The 23,014-nt window shown below is 50.7% G+C and overlaps 2 protein-coding genes across 2 annotated transcripts in view; one reads left to right on the top strand and one right to left on the bottom strand.

Moving 5' to 3' along the window:
• Positions 1–13,877, bottom strand: part of LOC149353844 (uncharacterized) — a 44,535-nt gene extending 30,658 nt beyond the window's left edge. The window contains exons 1-3 of the mRNA XM_089585138.1: positions 13,589–13,877; positions 4,924–5,297; positions 4,078–4,500 (exon numbers count right to left, since the gene is read on the bottom strand). Coding sequence (XP_089441264.1) covers positions 4,078–4,500; positions 4,924–5,297; positions 13,589–13,877 — 1,086 coding nt within the window. The remainder of the gene's footprint in view (positions 1–4,077; positions 4,501–4,923; positions 5,298–13,588) is intronic.
• The window catches only part of LOC149353843 (uncharacterized), a 615,886-nt gene that overhangs the window by 531,360 nt on the left and 61,512 nt on the right, over positions 1–23,014 (top strand). The gene's annotated exons all lie outside the window — the stretch shown is intronic.

Raw genomic sequence — 23,014 nt, 5'->3', positions numbered from 1 at the left:
TCTTGACTCTCTAGCGGCGTCAGCGGTATCAGTCGGTCGCTGCTAGCGCTGGGGGGATGAAAGGGGGGCGGCGCTGGTTACGAGGCCGACGACGACGCGAAACCCAGGAACGGACGCCAAAGAGCTGCGCTCTAAAAAAAAATCGCTGACCACTCTTTCATGGAACGTGCACCTGAGAGGGTACTGTCGCGATAGAAAGAAATGCGAACAGCGCAGCGCCTAATTCGAACACAAGTACGCTACAGACATGAATTCCAATTTCGCAGTGCGTAGGCAACATGCTGTTCACATTATTTTCTATCGCCCTTGTGCATTTTCCTAATCCTTTTAATCTCGTGAGCGTTCTAGCACGAAGGAAAAAGCAAGCGTCGGCGCAAACAGATTTCCAGGCAGTCCAACACGTGCAAAGCATGTGCGGAACTGGTTTTTTTCAAGAGAAAGGGCGTTAGGCGCAACTTCTCAGTGGTATGGGTGACAGGTCTGTCCGGAGTCGCGGGAGATGGTGCTATGGTGCTATTCACTCGCGCTTGCAACGCCCCTCTGCAAAGCTCTGGTTCCCTCGGCGTGCCTTTCGGAGCGAAAGAAAGGGGGAAAGTGACGCGGACCTGGACTATCCACCCTCCAGCTATCTGCTGAGCACCGCCGAAGGCGGCAATGTGTCGCTTTTCTGCTGTTCTGGGGGGGTCTCGAGGGTCCGCTTTTTCACCGCCTCAGCAACGCCATCTCTGGCTCAGTAGGGTAAGGAACATTTTGCCGTGAGTGGTGGCTATATTCTAGGCACTTTATGGTGGCTGACCGTGGACACAGCGGCGACTCATTTAATACGCAAATAAAGGATGTCTTGCTTCCCCGTGGCGGCCGGTCTCAGAACTGGCATCTGAATATCGGCCGGCAGGGGAGGTTGGATTATGAAGAGAAGAAAGAGTTGAGGCGAAAAGAAACAGACCAACGCGCATAGTATCAAGAACTATTTGCAGAAGATTTTTTACAAACTGTTCAGCTTGGCACAACAGTCGGAGTAGAATGGCGAGCTTGGTCAGTACACCACGGAGACTCGGCGGCGCGGAAAAGGCGATGGGTAAAAGATTTGCGTGTAGCTGTGGAGTTTTTCTCGTCTGCATTGTAAACGTTTTGCTGGCAACTGTAGATAAATGAATTTCCAAACATTTTGTATTTTTTCTCTGACAATTATACTAGAGCGTTTTTATCTTCATCACTGTGCCGCAAGGAGCAATGTGTTATTTACGCTCCTGGACAAGAAATGGCTGTATGCTGCAGCGGTTTTGCAAACGTTTGTTGTCTGGCATTACCGCAAACAATGCAGGTTTCCCAGTCCTTCAGAACGACATAGTTTTGGGGAACAGCGCCCAGAGAAGGAACGTACACCGCACCACCGGCTTGATGGTTTGAGTATTCATCACGTTTGCGAAGGGGCTGAATTCGATCCCCAAGCGCTTGTTGTACGTTCGGGACTCTATAATCTATCAATAATCCTAAAAACTATGATTTCGATCGCAACCAACTCGCTGGACTTGTAATACACTTATTTAGACCCAGTCAGGAAGGTTCAGTTCGTCAGGAAGGTTCGAAGTCCACCCAAGATAGAAAGCGCGTATATGCATGTATTAGTACATTTAAATCATAGCAAAGTTGAAGGTGATTTATAGCACTGTACTTTAATTCACCTTAGTTAAACACCGCTATGTAATAGCAGTCTAACTTGAGTGAAGCCTCAATCATACAAAGCTTAGTACCTTGTTGTGCGGTGTGTTTCACCATCTTAATTAACCAATATTATCATGTTTGACACAAAGTTAATTATTTAAGTTGGGAAGTATATGGCACAAGTACCCCACATATGAGGTAGGATATGTTCCATATCTGCGAGATTGTTTCCATATAAGGATTTCAAGGTCCCCATATAAAGAAAGAGCATCTATATAAGGACTCAAATACGACTATATATAGCAGTATATGGCACTATATAAGGTACCTTATGGCCGTATCTGCCCGTATTTGTGGTCTTATACGCCCATATATAGCAGTATATTGCGGCATATCAGGTTTCCCATGGTCATATCTGGCCGTATATACGACCATATATGGACCTATTTAACTGTATATGATCCCATATATGAGTATATACAGCCATATATAAAATATATCTGGCCCATATCTGCCATTTTCGTAAGGCCTGGCAAAAATCGCGGAGTGCGTCGCGGACCGCGGGGTCGCCTGCCCGCTTGACACTGGATGCGAAAAGCTGGGACACGTGGCGTGTGAGGACTTCGCGTATCTCCGTCGCGCTGCTGCTCGTGGCCCCGTTGGGCAGCGCGATCTCCGCAATGAATGCGGGCGCATCCTCGTCGAGGGCACCTGCGCGAACCTGCCGCAAGACCGAGGGATCGGCTACGGGCCTACCCTGAACGAGGGTTCGGCTGGCAGCGCGCGCCGATTGCCGCAGCAGCGTCTCGTAGCGAGCCTTCAATAAATTGTAATAGTCCCGCATGGCGAATGTAAGCGGCGCGCCTCTCTTGACTATGCGGATGCGAGCCAGCGTCTCGTTGAGTTCGCGGGTGATGCGTGCTCTTCGCCGGTGGCCTTGCGCGATAAGAAGTGCGCGCCACTCGCCCTTTCGCTCATCCCAGGGCACTGATGGATTAGCGCGCGCGCCCGGAGCACAAAGCGCACGCTTCAACGATGTGAGACTCGACCAATCTGTCAGTAGGCTGGCGTCCATTCGCCACAAGTCTACTCGTGGGGCGCACCCGCCGAAATCCAGCACTACTGACAGCGGTCGATGGTCGGTGATGCGCGGAGTGCCCGCGGGAAACGCGAGTACCTCGCACGAAGCTACATGACGCGAGAGGACGGGCGGGAGCAAAAACCTGTCGAGCCGACTGGCCGACATCCCTCTCTCCCATGTGGCCCGAAGTTATCGCCATGCGACGAGACCCATGCGTCGGTGAGTCGGAACTGCGCGCATAGGTCACGCAGGGAGCGCGCGCCGGCGTAAGGCCGACCCTGACGGGCCGCGTACATCACGTGAGGGCTCCAGCACACAATTGAAGTCGCCCACTATGAAAGTGGGGTAGGAGTCTATAGTAGGACACAACTTAAAAAAACAGCAGTTGCTAACACTGGGCCGCGGTCCGCGGCGTCTTGTATTACTCCGCTGGCCAATCGCACCATGTATTTTCCAATAAACTTCAGTTGCTAGTCCAGTCGTTGTGGTGTGTACACTCTTCTTGTCCGTCGTCTTGTGTGACTGGTTTTTTTCGTTTACAATGTACCAACTGGCCCTCATTTCAACCCTTCTGCAATCGCACCTGTAAGCGAAATCAGCTTTTTAATGTTTGACTATATCAGACAATCTATGTATCAAAGTTCTAGAGATCATAATTTTTTTTCTTGTGATAAAACTTCTTGTTGGACTACGTGTTCGCCGTCGAGGAATTCTGTGCGCAGAGGCTGAATGTGGGCGAATTGAGCGACTCGAAAAACGACGAAGAATCGGTTCGTTGCGCCGGCGCGTACACATGCAACCAATGCCCTCACCCGTCTGCCGTTAAGGGAAAATCGACGGCCAAAGTGCGACCGTCGACGCCGTACGTGCAATGTGCGCCTGAACGGAGAGAACTATTGATAAATACGACACCTACACCGCATGACGTTGCGTCGGTAAGCGAAAAGAATGGCGGCACGAGCAAGCGATTCTTAAAGCTGGTAACATCAAGCGCGGTGCGGAAGTTGCACTCCTGAAGGAAGAGAATGTCGACGCCCTGCGCGCGAGCGAAGTGCATCACCTCCCTCTGCTTATCCAGCGACCGAAATCCCTGAACGTTCAGGGAGAGGAGATGCACCGTCGCCATGATGAAAAAGCAGGGCGCCCACATTCCGCCGACAAGTTTAGGGGGCCCCGCCATTGGCGGAGTCGCTCGCGCGCGCCAGCTTTTTGGGGACGGACGGATCGGCTGAGCCGTCCGAGTCCGCGGACTGCGACAATGCGTGCTTCCCCGAGACCCTACTCAAGTCCATGGGTTCTGCGGAGGGTAGAGACTCGGTGGCATCTCTCACCGCACCCTGCAAGGCATGGTCAAAAGGTGTCGTGCACGGGTTGCGGTCGGTGGAGTCCTGGGCCTTCCCCTCCGCGGCCTCTGGGCGTGGTCGGCGCCGTGGACCTCGAGGCGGGCCGGCGGCGCTCGGCAGGTCGGTCGCTCCGGGCTGTTCGCAGGGGACGTCCCCGGTGAGGCGGAGCGTCGCGCCACGTGAGGGCGCTCCGTCGCTCTCGTCCGCTGTGGTGGAAGAGTCGTCCTCGCCAGAGGAGGACGAGTCTGACGAGCTCGTCAGGGAGATCGGCGGGAGGTCGCCGATATACGGAAACGTGAGCGAGTCTGTCGACGCCGTGTCCGCGGTGTTCTCCGGCTGCTCCTGCGAAGAGGCTGCGGGCTCTGGGCCGGCCGGGGTTTCCGACACGTGAGTGGCGGGCGTGTCGTCGTCCTGGCGTGGCGCGGTCTCCGCAGGGGGCGCCGTATAGCTGGGTCAGGAACCGTGTCCTGCGGCGGTTGCGCCTCTGGCGATGCCGGTTTCTTCTGAGGGCCGCCGGAAGCGGCCGCCGCCGCGTAGGAGCGCGGCCGGGGCGTGGGCTCCGGAGCAGCGTCGGCACGCCGCCTCGCATCCGGCCGTTTCGTGCCCGAACTCGTCGCAGCGGGCGCACCGCGGCGTGCGGCAGGCCGCGCCGACATGTCCGTCCTGGCCACAGCGTGAGCAGACCTTTCGGACGCCCCTGTAGTCGAACATGACGCGGTGACCCTGCACGGACATGAAGTTAGGTACCGCCTGCTTCATCTCCATCCTGACGAGGCGCTGGCCGTTGCTAACGTGGCGTCGCCCCTTCAGCGTCGGATGAGAGATCTCGAGCACCTTGCCGTAGGGGCTCAGTGCCGAGGCCAGCGCCGCGTCCCCGACGAACAGCGGCGCCCGGAATGCCGTTACGTGGACCACGGAGGGGCCCACGCAACAGACTGGGACAGAGGTCCCGTTCACTGGGAACGATCCCTCCGCTAGGAGCTTTTGTGCCGCCGCAGCCGAGGTCACGGCGATACAAAACTTGAACCCTCCTTGATGTTGTAGGCTTTCGAGCCCTTTCGGGCCGACAATACTTTCAATGCCGTCGACAATTTCGTCGGCCGTGGCGTCCGCGTTCATTGTGAACGTAAAGCAGTGCGCCTTGGGTGGAGGCGCCCGGGACTCCGGACCAGCAGGACCGGAAGCTGGCATGGTGGCAGCAGGGGGGCCTGGAACAGCAGGACCAGTCCAGGAAGGGGCTCCCGGGCAGCCGGCGGGCAGCGCGGCGCCGGGACGGCGATCTTCCAGGGGGGCGGCGCCTGCTGCTGGGGGCGGGGTCCAGGGGTCCGCTCCGCTTTGGGTAGGGCCTCGCTCCTCGCAAGACCGGCAGAAACTACGCAACGGTCCCAAACGAGAACATCCGGGCACCGTACGAGACTTAACGAGATTCAACGATACTCTCTAAGCCCTCCTACGGGACCGGCATACAAGCGCCGGTTGCTCTCCAAACGAGTCACAAAAATAACTGCTGCCAGTGTCTTCTCAATGTTTATCAAGATATCAGTAGAGCTGTGCATTTGATAATGCACGGAATTAGAATTTCCCATTTCTAATAACGCGTGCAAAAAGCACATACATGCCACAATACACTTCGTTGTCATACGTGATGTGTTAGGGGCTTTGAGAGAAGGCCGCTTAGAGAAAGAGGGGAGCTCCAGGGCGAGAAGGGCTTTCGGCTGAAAAACTGCTTTCGCGCGCTCCCCAAGGATGGCGCTGCGGTCCTACACTCATGCATGTACCGTATTTTCCGGTGTATAAGACGCGACTTTTTTTCGAAAATCTTGCTACTGCGTCCTATACAAGGGTGCGTCTTATATGCGAATTTTTTCATCTTTTTTTGCGAGTTCATCGATTACTCCGGTTCATGCTCAAGCTTTTTTCACCTAAAAATTATCACTACCAATAAATCAGTTGGAACACGGTTAATACTTCAATACCGGGACCGCCGTGCGCGACATATTCTAGGTGATCTTTATCATGAAACGGCGGGGATGACGACTTCCGGGATCACAAACGCGCGGCTGTTTCGAAGGCCCCAAGCAAAAGTAATGAGAAGTGCCAAAAGATGGTGACAATCGCGCTCTTATTTAGTCACCCTTTGCAACTTTTTTTGCTCCGTGTACGTAGTGCATGTTTCAGCCGAGTTGCTTCCAGAAATAGGTGAATCTTTTGATAGCGCATCTGAAGATGAAGACTTCGAAGGTTTCAAGTAGAAATAAAATGTTATGGACATATGGGGAGCTGTATCGTTTTTTCTTTCTTTTTTGCTAAAACGTGGACGGGTATGGCGTGAGTGTTGCCTTTTTCGATCACTTAGCGTTGCTTAAGAATTGCTCACAGGTACGGTGCATTTCGCGATAGTCGCGCAAGCGTGTTTAATTAAGCCTCACTAGCCTAACCGGGTAAACTGGTGTGCGTCTTATACACGGGTGCGTCTTATATACGAACTTTTTCAGTGACAACTTGCATATATGGCAGGTGCGTCTTATACAAGGGTGCGTCTTATACACCGGAAAATACGGTAAAAGTACGGCCGCAGGGCAGTTGTGTCTGCGACACGCGTCTTTTCGTTCCTTTTTCTCTTTCCTCTGATCTTTTAACTCTCCTCTATCTGCACATGGCAGCGGTGGTGCCTTGGCTCGAGCCAGTAGGCAGGCCCGCGCACTTTCCTTTTCATCCTTCTCTCAGTCACAACAACAACAGCCTTCGTGGCCTTTCCCCCTCTGGCAGGCAGATGTATACACGCTCACGGAGTATTCGAACGCGCTGCATATACATTCTTGTCAGGCCTGCGTCTCGTGTCCGCGTACGCTTCTGTATCGTCCTGGATTTCAATGCAGCCACCGTCACAGCTGCTTAAGCCGAGCAATGGAGCCTGTGTTAGGCCCGTAAATATTTCATGCTTAATGTACTCTCGGTTACGGGAGAGGCGCAATTTTTTTTTGATAAAGACAATAAAGGCGCAAATAGGTCTCCATGCTCCGCAACATGGCGCAGCTGATAGATGATGAACAAACTTTTTTTCCGCAAGAAGAAGACCCGTGCCCTTCGGGTCCGCACGCAGGTGTCTGGGAAGCGTATTGCCAAACCATATCCTGTACACGCACTCGAGCAGACGACGCTCAGAAGTGCGATCACGTGACATGACGTCACTTCCGTCAACAGTCAAAATGGCCGTTTTAAAGGTTGCGGTGGCAGTCACGGTGCTTTCGGTCAGTCGTAAACAAGTGGTTCCAAGACCAGTGCAATCCGCCTAGTTGGGTCCAGGATACTTGCCCCTGAATGGTTAAAGTGCGTCGATTCGAAGTTGCTATGTAAGCCGTGCGGTTGGATGCTAGATATGAGTATTGCATTTGTCTTCAAACCGACGTAGGACCTACGCGGTGGCGATATCACGAAGCGTTTGTTTGGAGCCGTTTGTGGCCGTTGCAAGCGTTTCTAATTCCTGTAAGGAGCACCACGGACAGCGACGAGTAACAGCTGCTCACCTTGGAGAAAGAAGGCTGCTCATGGTGAATTTCCTGTGCGTGCATAAGCTACACAGCACAGTGACAGTGTCCGAGAAGTGAAAGTGATTGCGGTCGGAGCAAGTGCTTCTCCGTCGAGTCAGAGAAATGCGCACGTGCGAAGGCTCACTAAGCACGCAGTGTTTTCCGTATGCTGAAATGAACTTGGCGTAGTGCAGCTAGTCGCACTGGTTGCAGTGATTGCGACAGAAGCGAGCGTTGTTACACGACGTTGTTTCTGTTACGTATCCATCACCGATTTTGATCGCGCTTCGTGTAGGCACTGTGCTTCGAAACTGCTGTGTGTGCGACGTGACGCGATCTTGGCTGCACGGCAGTCGAACTGTTTTCTTCCGCAATAGCAGCAGCGTCGCCATCCTTCTGCGTCTTGCTGCTTCATACAGTACATTTTGTGATTATGGATGCTCGGGTTACTACGTGCGAAAACATCGGTGTGTAGTGCAGTGGTCTCTTGTGGAGCACCTTTTTTTTTATTTCCTGCCTGCTCTGCGGACCTATGTCTACAAAAATATTTGCGTGAAGAATTGGTGACAACACAAACTTTTCTGCATGATGGTGGGCTGAGCCAGAGGAGTAGTTCTCGGTTTAGGTTGCAACAACTTGGGGCACTCCGTTTAAAAAGTGCTATACTATTGTGGGCTGTGGAAAGGCATCTGTGAGGTTATAATGTAAGCTTGCAGCTCTGTTCTTTATTGTTAAGCAGCTTAATTCATTTTGTGCAATGAGCAATCTGTGCCAGGATGTGACTCACCGAGCACTGACAATGCTTTTGACACCAGAAAAAGAAGTGCTTTGGCATCCAGAAAGTGTGTGAGGAGGAGGAGTCGCTGGGCTTGACAGTTCATGGGTTAAGACAAAACTCTCTGCACACACTGCGACAAGCAGAATGATGACAATTACAGTGTGTAACAAAGGTATATGATTCAGGCTGTGCTTGACTTATCTACTCAAATTCAAGAAGTCTTAACAGTCTTTGCACTCTGCACAATTATGCGACAACGGGCTGTATTCATTTTCACTTTGTGCACTGTGTCATGAGCGAGTTCCCATGTTATTGATGTGTGAGTGCATTGAAAAAGTTTTGCCCCCAGAAATACTGTCCATAATGAAAGCTGATTAAAAGAATGTTGTATGGCACAGCAGTTTGGTGGTTGAAGAATAACAATTGGCTTTTCCTGACACCACTTTGAAACAGCGGATAGGAAAAGAAGGCCTGTGGAGCTTGTAAAACTACAAGGAACAAAGACGACAGGAAAGAACAACACCACCACCACACCCGGTAGCCATTCTTGTTCTGTCATTCTCATCCTTAGTACAGTGTCAACATGCCGTCTTTCCAGCAGTTCACCCAACAGCACACTCAAGCCCTGTGAAACTTAGAGAATGCAACAGCAGGACGGGACACAGTGTGTACATATATCTTGTGCGTGCCATGAAGATAGCCTCCTGTCTCATCATAGCTTGGTCCCTGTATGCGTCTTTCCAGTCATCACCCAGCACCTATGATCCTGTATGCGTCTTGCCAGTCATCACTTAGCACCTATGACCCTGTTTGTGTCGTTGGCATGTGCACCCAATTGTAAAACATTTTATACTCTCGTGATGCTATTATGTTTTGGACAATTAAGTTGTTTGATCCAAATTTGCAAGGCTTTAGAAAGCATTCTTGGAATACCCAACTTGCTCTCATTCTCCCTCAACAGCAACATCCCCCTCAACGCTTTTTTGGTGGGCTTTGAAAGAGCGTGTGATAAAATCCCTCATTTATATAAGGCGTATTTTCTCATGCTATAACTTGGATCCAATTGCTCTAAACTGGATCCAAGCTTTAACAGCCAGCCGTCGACACTGCAACCAGTGAGACCAGCTGCATAACGCCAAGTTGATTTCAGCATACGGAAAACACTGCGTGCGTAGTGAGCCTTCGCACCTGCGCATTTCTCTGCCTTGACGGAGAAGCACTTGCTCCGACCGCAATCACTTTCACTTCTCGGACACTGTCACTGTGCTGTGTAGCTTAATTATGCACGCACAGGAAATTCACCATGAGCAGCCTCCTTTCTCCAAGGTGAGCAGCCGTTACTCGTCGCTGCCCGTCGTGATCCTCACAGGAATCAGAAACACTTGCAACGGCCACAAACGGCTCCAAACAAACGCTTCGTGACACCGCCACAGGTCCTACGTCGGTTTGAAGACCAATGCAATACGCATATCTAGCATCCAACCGCGCGGCTTACATAGCACCTTGGAATCGACGCACTTTAACCATTCAGAGGCAAGTATCCTGGGTCCAACTATGCGGCTTGCACTGGTCTTGGAACCACTAGCTTACAACCAACGTTCATATTTCCATGAACGTTGCTTACAACTGCCGGAAAACATCGTGATTGCCGCCGCAACCTTTAAAGCGGCCATTTTGACTGTTGACGGAAGTGACGTCATGTCACGTGATCTCACTTCTTGGCGCCGTCTGCTCGAGTGCGTGTACGGGATATGGTTTGGCAATACGCGCCCGGGCGCTCTCGCGGTGTAGCTCACATTGAGCACGATAGTACAGTGACCTAGAATATTGGGTAGTGTGCTCACTCCGCGTCGGCTCAATGGGGGAGTGGTGGCCCAGCGAATGTCGACAGGCTTCTGTTTCGCGGCGCCGACACGAGGTGGCGCCACAGTAGTCTTCACGGTAGGATTTGCCGTCGCTGTCAGTGCGCCGTGTGTATTTGTAGGCTCGTTGTTTTTCTGTTGTGCGGTTTTGCGCTGGTTTGAGCGCTTCTCGGGGAGTCATTTCACTTTTTTGTTCACGTATGGTACCAGTGCCAGTGTTTGTTCAGGCTTGTCCAGATAAGCGGTCTTCAAATGCAGTGTGGAGGCCCTCCAAATTCAAAATTGGGTGCCTTCGCATGACCACAATGAGCGCGTAGCTAGAAGTGACTGTAGACTTGTTTTCTACTTAACAGGGTATGTTTCACGGAAGTGCGTATTGAATACAAATTGCCAAATGTGCAAGACCTTGCTTACAATGCAGTCTCCCGATGAAAACTGTTTCCTTGCGAGGCTGACTAAATACCGCGACCACAGAGTCGTGTACCTATCGGCGCAGCTTTATGGATTTGTGTTGAAGCTTGAAAACCTCTTCACAGAAAACCTCACAGAACGAACTTCTTTCTGCAGTCTACTTCTAACCACTTCCAACACATCACGAATGCTTTCGGAATGTAATTCATTGCAGCGCAGAAAAACGCGAACGGGAGGTGTGAGCCATTGCTAACGCTGCTCTGAAGTGCTAGAATAAGTTGAAGGAAAAAGAGGCGAAGTGGTTTGGTTTACGGGGTCTTAACGCCCCAGAGCGACTGAGGCTATGCGGGGCGCTGTAGTGAAGGGCTCCGGAAATTTCCACCACATGGGTACAGGTCACTGTAACCTGGGGTTCTTTAACGTGCACTGACATCACAGAGTACACGGGCGTCTAGAATCTCGCCTCAATCGAAGTGCGACCGCCGCGGCCGGGGTCGAATCCGCGTCTTTCGGATCAGCAGCCGAGCGCCATAACCACTGAGCCATCGCTGCCAGAGGCGAAATGAGCGAGCATAAGCGCATGCAGTGATGACAAATCTACCTCATTTTTTTTTCAAATAGCAGTGGATGCTGTATGACTGTCCAAACAAATGTGAAGTCACTGTTACTGTTCTGTCTAAATGGCTTCGGTACGCGCGCCTCGTACGCCAATTGTAAATAATGTATATGCCCCACCCCCCCTTGCACTTTGTCTCACTTACGTGTCTCCCTTCAACCTATCGTCACCCTGCCCCTCTGTTTTCTGTGTGCTGCAGCTTGGCTCCTTGCGAATAAAAATAATTGTTCCCGCCGACACTCTCTTCATTCCGCGTTTGTCCCTGGCACTAATCAAATTCCGCAACACCGCATGCTACTACTATTGACTTGAAGTATTAATAGAAAAAGCTGTATCACCCCTCAGTATGCAGTGCATTATAACTACAGGGAAACATTGCCGGCACGAGTGACAATACGTGATCATCCCTGAGTGCCAAGCATATACTGATAAAAGTTGCTCATGGAACTCCTCATGCAATGTCCCTTGCGGATCTTTGAGAAATAAACAAACATGTGCACATGCCAGAAATTAAGTTCCATTCAAGATCTGCCTAGCCATTTCGATGACACCCTCGCGAATGTTGCGATAATAATTCAATTTGTTGGCGCGGCTACCACTGCTACTGCCGCGCCAGCTGAATGCGCCACTCGTTTTCACCACTGAAGAAGCGTGCAGCGCCACCACGCGCCACCGCGCCCTGTCGACACCGGCGGGGTCACCCCGAGCGGGCCTGTGAGCAGACTATGTAACGATAGTATACGCCATAAATATAGTGTATAAAGTTTTTTGACGTAGTCTCACCGAAATATTAGCTCGATTACTGGTTTCCACGGAAGGTTTCATTGTGAAGAGATAACTTTGAGCATAGTGTTTCGTGCCTGTCTATTCTAGGATGACTCTATTAACTAAGGACTTCTTTTAGATGGGGATTATTGAACGTTTATTACAGTTTGGGCTACATAGGCCTGATTAGGAGGAATACATGGCTGGGTCTGCTGCGTAGCTGTTCAAGTGGGGACGCCGCGGATTCCGAGTCGTCTGCCACTTGTCTATAAGAAGGTGAGGAGGACGGCGGCCGTCGGGCCCGTGCGCTCGGCGCATCGCCTGCGAGGGTGGCTGGCCGCTGCTCCGACAGCAGAGGTAGCGGACGGTGCGTTGCCGGCACAGCTGGCGCCATCTACATGAGCGTCTTGTAACATCCTCCCTTTTTTGTAGCTTGCCGTCATCCAACCAGGTAATCATGAAGTCGCTTTGGGAGCATTCTTGTTCTTTGAGGTCGTGCCGGCGTGCGAGTCACATCAGGGCGCTGCTGGGTTTCTTGCTGTTCAGTATCATTGGTTTGGTTGTCTCCCGTTTCAGCATTTCCTTCTTTGGACTCAAGCTCTCTTTTTTCTTGTTCCTTGTTGCTGGTTGCACTCTTCGGTGGGCTTCTTAAAAAAAAACGCGGTTCCTTCTCAGAACGCTGTCTCCCACGTTGACTTCATACGATCTGTCATCAACTCTTTTTGTCATGGTTCCTTTAGACCATGGTCCGCTTCTAATCGGTCGGACAGTCACATCTTGTCCTTCTTTCAGTGTTGGCAGGTCCTTGGCATGTTTGTCATGATAAAAGATTGTTCGTTGTCTTCTTGCCTGCCTCTTGCCGGTCACGTTTATCGTTTCGGGTTCAAGCTGCTTTGCTGTGGTCATCAGTGTCGTTCTGGTGCGGCGACCCATGAGCAGTTGTGCCGGGCTGGCGTTTAATCCTTGCAGGGGTGTGTTTCGAAAATCTAGGAATGCCAATTGCGGCTCTGACTTGCTTTCTTCCGCTTTTTTCAATAGCATTTTTGCCGTTTTTACCGCTGATTCGGTCATTCCATTCGAACGTGGATAACCTGGACTTGACGTTTTGTGTTCGAAGTTCCAACTTTTCGCAAACCTTTCAAACTCCTCACTCGCAAACTGGGGTCCGTTGTCGCTCACCAGAATTCTTGGAATCCCGTATTTAGCAAAGTGAGCTTTCAGCTTGAGGATGGTTGAAGTTGTCGTCTTCAGCTGATCTACTTCCCAAAAGTTGCTGAGATAGTCGACTGTAACGAGAAAGTTTTTCCCCGTATGCTCGAAGATGTCGCATCCGACTCGTTCCCACGGATAACTCGGTTCCGGATGGGGGATGAGTGTCTCTCGTTGTTGGGAATGCGCATGCTTCTGACACACTTCACACCTTGCAATGTAATCCTTCAGTTCTGTGTTCATCCTTGGCCAGAATACACACTCGCGAGCACGCCGAAGACAGCTCTCAATTCCCATGTGCATGCGTGAAGTTTCTCTTTGATCTCACGGCGCAGAGACAATGGGATGAGCAGTCGTAATCCCTTGTAGATGAGGTCCTCCTCCACTGTGAGTTCATCTCTGAATGGGTAGTAGACGCGCATGTCTCGCTGCACTTGGTGCTTTTCTTGTGGCCATCCTGACAATATGATTGACTTTAGCTTTTGCAGGAAGTCATCTGTCTCCGTCGCTTTGCAAATTTTTTCCAAGGTTTCCTTGCGCACTGGCAGGTAGTTCACAACGTTGATGCTTTCTAGCTCACTTTCACTGTCGCGGTTGGGAAGGAATGCCCTCGACATCGTGTCAGCCAGAAGCAGTTCTTTCCGTGGTCTGTGCTCGATGTTGATGTTATACCTTTGCGTTTGCAGTATCATACCTTGCAGTCGTTTTGGCACTTGATCGAGTCTTTTTTTCATGATGGACTGAAGAGGTTTGTGATCACTGATGATCGTTGTAGCTGTTCCGAAGGTGTATTGATGGAATTTCTGCAATGCAAATACGATCGCTAGCATTTCCTTCTCGATCTGGGCATAGCGACTTTCTGTCGGTGTTAGTGCTCTGCTGGCGAAAGATACAGGTTTTCCTTCTTGGATGAGAGCCGCTCCAAGTCCGAGGTCGCTGGCGTCACATTGTATTTCAACTGGCTTTCGCGTGTCGAAGTATGCTAGAATAGGAGCTCTTGTCACTGCATCCTTTGCCTTCTGGAACACTTGTTCTTGTTCTTCTCCCCAGTGCCACGGTGTGTCTTTCACTGTGAGCTTTCTCAGTGGTTCCAACACTCGTGAAATTCCGGGCAGGAATCTGGACAGGTAATTGATCATTCCGCAAAACCGCTGTACGCCTTCGACATCAGTTGGTCGAGGCATTTCTTGAATTGCCTTTGTTTTCTCTGGATCCACTTTCAGTCCTTCTTTTGTCAGCACGTGTCCCATGAAGACTGTTGTGCTCATGCGAAGTTGCGTCTTGTTCTTGTTCAGACGTATTCCAGTCTGTCTGCATCTCTGCATTAGGTTTTCGAGCTTTCTGTCGTGATCTTCAAGAGCATCCTTTTCAGTTTCACCAACTCCATAGACGAGGATGTCGTCTGCTATGCACAGAACTCCGTTTAGTCCTTCAAGTGCCATTCGCAGTCTCTTCTGAAATATTTCACTGCTGACCGCTAACCCAAATGGTAGGCGCAGCCATCGATTTCGGCCGTTGGGCGTTTGAAACGTGGTCTTTAGACTTGACTTCATCGAGGCAGCATTGCCAATACCCTTCTCGTAGGTCTAGTTTTGAAAAGATCTTGGCTTTTGCAAGCACTGGCAAGACGTCGTCGAGTATGGGCAATGTGTGGCGCTCTCGTTCTAACGCTTCATTTAGCGCTTGTGGGTAAATGCACACTCTCATGTCGCCATTTTTCTTCATCGCCACTACCATTCGGCTCACCCACTCGGTTGGCTCGGTGACACTTTTGATTACTCCTCTTCTCTCCATGCTTTGCAAGGTTTCTTCAAGCTGTGGTTTTATGCTCACAGGCACTCTGCAGCTTGTTATCGCTTTCGAGACTGCATCCTGTTTTGTTACCAGATGTACTGTTCCCGGCAGCGTCCCTATAGTGCTTCTCCAAAGACGTCTGGGAATTTTTTCACTATGCGCTTTGTGAAGTCTGCCTCTGGAGCGTTAACTGTAGCTACCAGATCATAATCGATTGTTATGAGACCCATGGTTTCTGCTGTCTTCCTTCCAATGAGAGGTGTGAGCTTATCACCAGCAACTACGAACTCCAGGACATGCTTCTTTCCATTTTTGGCAGTGACCTCAAGTTGGGCTTTGCCTTTGGAGCAAACTTTGCTTCCGTTCCATGTCCGCAGTGTCGTTGCGCTCGCTCTCAGCTGCTGTGGCTGGACGTATTTGGCTGTAATCACATCAACTGCCGCTCCACTGTCTACTTGAAACTTCACTTTGTTTCCGTTCACTTCCAAGAGCGTGTAGACTGAGCTGGGCTTTTCGCTCTTAACTGCCAAAATGTCCTCTTCGTCGCTATTGACCTCCAGACTAGCCACTGCCCTGCTGCCTTTGCACACTGCTGCGAAGTGGTTTGGCTTTTTTGCACTTAACGCACACTTGTTTCCAAGCTGGGCAGGCTGTTCTTTTGCGTTCGTGGCTCCTTCCGCAGTACTTGCATTTCGGACGATTCGCCATCAACGGAGGTTTCCTTTTTTCTTTTAGACTTTTACTGGCATAGTTGCGACGGTTCTGCTTTTTCACAGTGTGAACTTCACTGCTGCTTGCAGCTGGTCCCTCTTTAAATGCTTTCATTTGCTGTTTTGTAGCCTCATGAGCAAGACACACTGACAACTCTCTCGAGGGTTGGGTCTTCGAGCTTTAGAATGTCCGCTCGCGCTCTCTCGTCGTAAATTCCACAGACGATCTGGTCGCGGATCAATTTGTCTCGTTCGTTCCCGAACCCGCTGTCGCGCGCTTTCAATAGACGATATGCGAAATGCGCAGCGCCATCTCTAGGCGCTCCGAGAACTAAGTCCTCCATGTTGGCACGGTACAGAAAACGAAACCGCTGCCCAGCGTTGGGTTGAAACGGCTGCGCTTCGTTTGGAAAATAAAATGCCGATGCAGTGTTGCGCTACCCTCTCCACTGTGAAAAGACACTACGATGCGTGCCAGAACTAGGTGCGTTCCAGCTTTCCGCTTTTCTATTTTTTTACTCCGTCACAACGTTTTAGTAACACAAAACGCCATGCGAGGTATCATGTGTCAGCACGCGGATCAGTGCGCAGCTTTCGCTTTCTGCGCTGATTTTTGACAAATCTCTCGAGGTGATTTGCGTTGAAATTAAGATAAGAACCACAGCCTTTGTTGTCTCTCATCAAAATTAGAAGCCGATTTCGTGCATTTATCAACTCTCCGGTCGGGCGTGAATATATATAGACGCATACTTGAACAACGTAATAGAGAAGGTAATTTTTTGAGCGGGCCAATCGCTCGTGCCGTGGCGAAATAAGTTCACTCGAAGAACCATATGCCGATTACTGCTTAGTTTACTACGTGTTCAGTTAAGTTTTTCTCGTGTTCAATTAGTTTTAGAAGGGCGAGCAAACTCTCTGGACCATGCGCATATGTTATGCGCGTTAAGGAGTCTGTGAAGCAATACACCCTACGTATAAAAACTCAGGTGCGAATGCTTTATTTCTTGAGGATTCCTATACCTTAGATATCTGCGGCGACGAAAATCTAAAAAAAAGAAGCGAATAATATAGCTACTTTATTATGAAGGAGGGACGCATTTCTAAGCTAGAAAGTACGTGCAACAGTGTTCTGAAAACGCTTCAGGTCATCAGATTGTATTATCGTTGTGGCAAGCTCCAACAGCTTGCTTCGCAACAAAGCCATTTGTCCAAGTTTGGGAGTAAGCTAATTAAGTTTCGGAAGCAACCGAACATGCTAATTTCGCCCCTGCACACACAGCTTGACCAGCGTATCGAGTCCGTGCATGCACCTACAGCTGTAGCATCTTTCTCTAATCAAGCCGCCGCGGTGGCTCAGTTCTTATCTGAAAAAAAAAAAAAACTGCGGCTTTGCTTACAATATTTTGAATTATATGTGCATGCCTACTTTACTCTTGTTAATGTCGACTGACTTTAAGCAGGACGCGGTTTCAACGAATTGTGGCGAAAATCATCCGACGCCGGGCTCTGAAACGGTGACGTTGAAAACCGCGGATGCGCATTGCACATTACAGTAAAGGAATCGAATTACGCAGCTGGTCGAGGGTCTTGTGTGATTATACTGCAATGCACGAAGCTCCTGGCGTCAGCGCGAACGAAAGTTCGCACTGTCACAGAAGTTTGTCAACACACGTGCGCACTCACCGCAAAATAACCGCTCGCTACCCTACCAGATGAATTCGCGTCCACCTGGGAATAAAATAGCCATGATAATGCGTGATGCTTGAACTGGCGCTTTAATGCGAGCATTAAAACGACAACAGCACACGATCACGCTTCGACTTTCCAACCCACTTTCGAGTGCCGATTATTGCGATCATCAGCGCCAGACTTCAAGCGAAGCTGAGGACGCGGTAGGGCGCTTATTGAAAGCATCTACATTTGGTCAAAGATCAGCTTTGAAAACAACGCAGCAGCTGAAGCTTGCCTGTTGAATTCCACTCGCAAGAAGAAAGTACGCATAGCAAACGATGCACCAGCTCGACGAGCTCGACCGTGCCAAGATGGAAACCGGAAGTTGTGGGCGCGGTGTTGCCAGACCGCCAAGCAATTTCGCATATCGTCTATTTCAGGTCGGTCAGAAAGTCATCGAACTGCTCTTCCTGTTGCTGCATTCGTGAGCGGAAGACGTATCGCGAGTACAGTTCGTTATGCTTCGGTAAGAAATGCGCGTCGAGAAGGCTTATCACATGCGTGTAGTCAAAGTGGTCTTGATCCTGTTGGTTTCCCGAAGTCCAAAGTGTTATAAATGTCAAGGAGCGTGGAGCCTCCGACGGTCAAAAGAAGTGCTACTTGCCGGTCGGACGGTGCTTTCGCTCTGTTGGTTGCTTTGAGGTACAGCGTGAAGCTCTGCTTGAAGGCTCTCCATTGTTCCGCTGCGTTGCCAATGGTTTCGAATTTCGCAGGTGGCGGAATCTTCTCCATGTTGAGGTGTTGGCGGTAATTTTACACTTCTGACACCATATGTTTCGTGCCTGTCTATTCTAGGATGACTCTATTAACTAAGGACTTCTCTTAGATGGGGATATTGAACGTTTATTACAGTCTGGGCTACATAGGTCTGATTAGGAGGAATACATGGCTGGGTCTGCTGCGTAGCCGTTCAAGTGGGGACGCCGCGGAATCCGAGTCGTCTGCCACTTGTCTATAAGAGGGTGAGGAGGACGGCGGCCGTCGGGCCCGTGCTACAGTGCGCTCGGCCAAAGCCAGTCTAGGTGGCTTTGGCTCGGCGCATCGCCTGCGAGGGTGGCTGGCCGCTGCTCCGACAGCGGAGGTAGCGGAGGGTGCGTTGCCGGTACAGCTGGCGCCATCTACAAGAGCGTCTTGCAACACATAGCTCGCCAGTCAGCTGACGGACATAACTGCATCGGGTGCGCGCGGCGCACGCAGCCTCTGTAGCGGACGACGCGCACCGCTCCATGCCGATCTGCTGACGGCAGCGCCGCTTCGCTGCCCTGATGCGGACTGGTGCGGAACTACGCTGCGTTTCACGTCAGAGTGCGCCTCCTTTTCCGCATATACATCGTAGCAGCGACGTTTGGCTGTGGGTTAGAGCTCGCGGGAAGTACAGCTGGAGTAAAACGCGTTCTGTGTCACACGTGCGGATGCTGGTGCCGTCTATGAGCACACTTCCTCGTCGGTGCGGTCGGGTCATCGCGTCAAGGGCGTTCCAGGGAACGTGATCGCCCCTAGTCTAGGGAAGAGTGGCCAGCGAGTCAACATACCGCCGGTGCTTACACAAGACAGGCACTCGCTCACTGTAATCACTATACACATGGAGGAAGGAAAGAACTGAGGAGAGGCCCTGACGTCACTTTTTGTGAAGCCGCCCCGCAACCGGAAGTTGGTTCAGCTCTCCTCACTATCTTCTTTCTACACCGAGATACGGGGCAGGGATCGCGCGCGGCTCGCAAGCGCTTCGTAAAAGAAAGGTATAAAAAAAACCGCTCCGCTCGCCGCTACACTCGTACACCTCCCTCTCCGCAAACACGCACCTAGACACAGACCGGCGCACAGGTGCGGTGAACCTTTTCCGACGCCAGGCGAAGAAAGACGACATTGCGCGCAGCTCACCATCCTCCTCGGGCTGCCGTACACCCGCAGTGTGGCCTTCGAAACGCAGCTCAGCATCGCCGAGAGCGGCTTCATGTTTCTGTGCTGTTTGGTGAGGTGCGAAAGTTCGCTGATCAAAACAATCAACGCTTCTTCGCGTGTCGAAGCGCGGTTCCGGAGTGCCACTTTTTCGCGAGATTCATTTCAATGCATCGATCGCTCCGCGTAACGATACCAAGTTTGACGAACAAAATATCAAATGAGCGGTTATTTGCTGCATTTAAAAGCAATCCTAGATGTGTGCGTAACGTCACGACGCCAAGCATGTAGACTTTAACACGCAAGGCCGAACACACCGTGCCGAAAGCCCGTCCACCGCCACCGAGAAACACTCGGGCCCTTAGCAACAACGACGCTAACGACGCCGTACGCCGTTGCTAGTGGCCCGAGTTTTCTTAGCAACAACGACAACGTTGCTAGTGGCTCGACTTTTTAAGCCTAAATTTTGACGTCACTTCCGCCACATTCTTGCCAATGCATTGGGAATACGAAGGGCCTCTCCTTAGTTTTCCTTCCTCCATGACTATACATTACCTATTTGCTGCTTCGCCCGACTGTTGGGCATCGCGTTATCCTTATATTAACCCTTTCGGCCCCACGGTGACGTCAAATGAGGACTGACAAGTTATTTTTTTTTAAAGCAAGAAAGTGACTTACATCAACGGTGAAGTTGCTACAAAAGTGGCCCCCTTGTTGATATCTGCTGCACCTTTCACACTTTCGTGCTTTTCTTTGTGCTTAAAAGCGACGAGGATTAGGGCGCTCGACTAAAATCAAGAACGTCATGACATGGGCGTATGTTCTGAGGTATATGATTTTTGCTCATTTTTATTAACTTCGCACGACACAGTAACCTGACTAAAATAGTTTTGCCCTGACGATAATAATATTGTGCAGCATTCCTTACATGCCCTCACTTGACGTCAGGGCTTCTCGGTTTTCCCCCGAGAAATAAAGAATTTAATTTCTGCTTAGCGTGTTGTTCAAAGCAGTGAAATTTTGCATCTTTTTCTCTGCGTGTCACCGTTCTGGAGTAGATTTGCGGAAGTAGAAATTGGAGAGCGCGCAGAATTTGCTGAAGGTGTAGAAAAAAAAACGAAGCATGAGCAGCAGAAGACCTATGTTAGCAGACAAGTGTAGTAGAAAGAAATGTCGAAAACTGGGCGTGATTGTATTTATCGTGAATGTACCGGACGCATTAAATAACGGTTTGGTTTGATTTATGGGGTTTCATGTCCCAAAGTTACTGACGCCATGAGGGACGCCGTACCGAAGGGCTTCGGAAATTTCGACCACCTGGGGTTCTTTGACGTGCACTGACATCGCACAGTACACGGGCCTCTAGAATTTCTCCTCCATCGAAATTCGACCGCCGCGGCCCGGAATACGAACCCGCGTCTTTCAGGTTAGCAGCCGAGCGCCATAACGACTCAGCCACCGCGGCGGGTGGTCTAAATAAACAGCGGAGAGCTGTCATGGGCTGCACTGCACACAGGGAAACAACCAAGCTTTTCTGGGTGGTCAATGGTGGAGAGTGTTCAATAATATGTGGCAACGGCGGCCTCATTTTTTCTGCCAGTTTGCTACGCAGGCGCTGAAGAGGCCACGTCCGCTCAGCCAGTCAGCTGCGTTCTCCACTGCGCTGGCCCTACACTTCATCCAAATGCTAGCGCCAGTGGCGGCTATTTCTGACCAGGAAGCAGCATCAGTGCAGGCTTTAATGTTGTACTGGGAAACATCAATTGGAACAGACAATGTACAGATCCGTGCTTAAAAAAATTTAAAAAAAAGAGAATGGCTTCAAGCGCGGCAATTGTGGCCCTGCGCTTCAGTAGTGCTCCGATGAAACAAGACGCCATTTTTGTAGCATAAAAATATTTGTGTACCGAGGGACGTGAGTAAAAGGTCGTGCCGAGTTCATGACTATTGCAACCACCGGGCCGTGGCGTACCCCCCCCCCCCCCCATTTCTCTTCCCGCGGCTACGCATGCGGCCAATATCGCTTCTTTTTGGAGGGGGGGGGGGTGGGGGCGGTCCTATTAATGGTTGGTAAAGGAGCTCAATAAGGCCCATAAAATATTCTGCAGTTGTGCAAAAAATTCTGGCTTAAAGGGTCAATGCTCAAGTCTGTGCAGGCCTCCATTTTTCGCTGTAAGCCATCCCCGCCATTAGACATTGCACGCTTTTGCCATACCGGGAAAGTACTAGCGGAGACATACATGGTATACCGATCTTCTGGACGCTGGCCGCACTCATATCACTGCGTGTGCCCAGGAGTCGTCCGGTAAACCGGTACACGTCCCCGGTATGCTAAAAACATCTGTTGGAGACTTTTAGCGCAGCGGAGACGTACTAGCCCTTACAAAAATGCTTCTTGAGACAGTGATGGACTTCTCATGAGCGGACTGAACGTGCCATGTTGAATTTGTGTTGTTACCAGGATGGCCTTGCGTCGGTGAATTATTCAGGCCGAATTGAAAGTCTGCGGGAAAGTGGCCACTGTGCTAGAGTTGAGCATTCTCAACAGAATTTCTGCGTTGCTTTCATGTTGAATTCATGTTGAAATTACTGGGGGGATTCAACACATCATTCTGAATCTCGGTTATGGTGAAAAAAAAATTCCTAGGAATACATTTTTATTGCGTCAGATGGGCCGACGATGGAGTTTTCGGTGGTATATTCACATTTATAGCTACAATTTATCGTTAACTTGACGCTGACATCCCTAGCCGTGTATAGCGTTCCACGCATACGCGCAAACACACATGTGTAATATAAATACAGGCATAAGTACACTCTCGCCTATACAACCATGAGGTAAAGAGCATGGAGCAGTATTGCACATGAGGCTACAAGACCTCACTAAGAGTTCATAACTTTGTCATCTTAAGCGCAATCTCAGCCTCACCCTTATATACTCCTACCCAGGGTTGTCAGGATCTGCGCAGGTAGTGGCCTGCCGATCATCAAAGTTGTAGTGGCCTGCCGATCATCGCGCATCGAAGCTCTGCGGCGCAGGCGCACACGGGCCCGGAGGCGGTGCTTCGTGTCGTCTGCTACAGCGCGGGTGCGCACAGCGCTTGCTCTGCGGTGGAGCGCACCTAACTCTCTGCATGGTTACAGCGCTCATGTGCACCGAGACAGCACTGCGGGAAAGCGCACTAACTACAGCGCGTTGTCGATGGTTGCGCGTACAACTTAGCGGTCTCTCGTCTCAGTGCCACGGTCTCGGTGATATGCATGTATTGCTGCAAACTTGTCATTTCAGGTTTCAGTTGATTTGCTTTATGAGGCTTAGCGTCCGAAATCGACAGACTACAAGGGACGTTATAGTCGAGGGAGGTTATTGTCGACCACATGGGGTTTTTTAACGTGCGCTGACATCCCACAGTATATACGGGTGCCTTGCGGGCCGCGGGCGACTTCCGTTTCGAACACTTTATACTAGTAGTAGTAAAAGACTACTAAAGTATATATATACTAGTAGTAGTAAAATACTTTTATTCGGCCATAATTTATAGGCCGAGCATGTCGACCGCCTGGGCGACCAGAAGCCGCTGTTCTTCTTCCCCTTCAGCGCCAAGCCAGTCGAGCCAGGT

Source organism: Amblyomma mixtum, chromosome 3 (assembly GCF_055824585.1).
Source record: "Amblyomma mixtum isolate Tamu chromosome 3, ASM5582458v1, whole genome shotgun sequence".
Classification (NCBI taxonomy): Eukaryota; Metazoa; Arthropoda; class Arachnida; order Ixodida; family Ixodidae; genus Amblyomma; species Amblyomma mixtum.
This window is presented reverse-complemented; position numbering and strand designations above follow the sequence as displayed.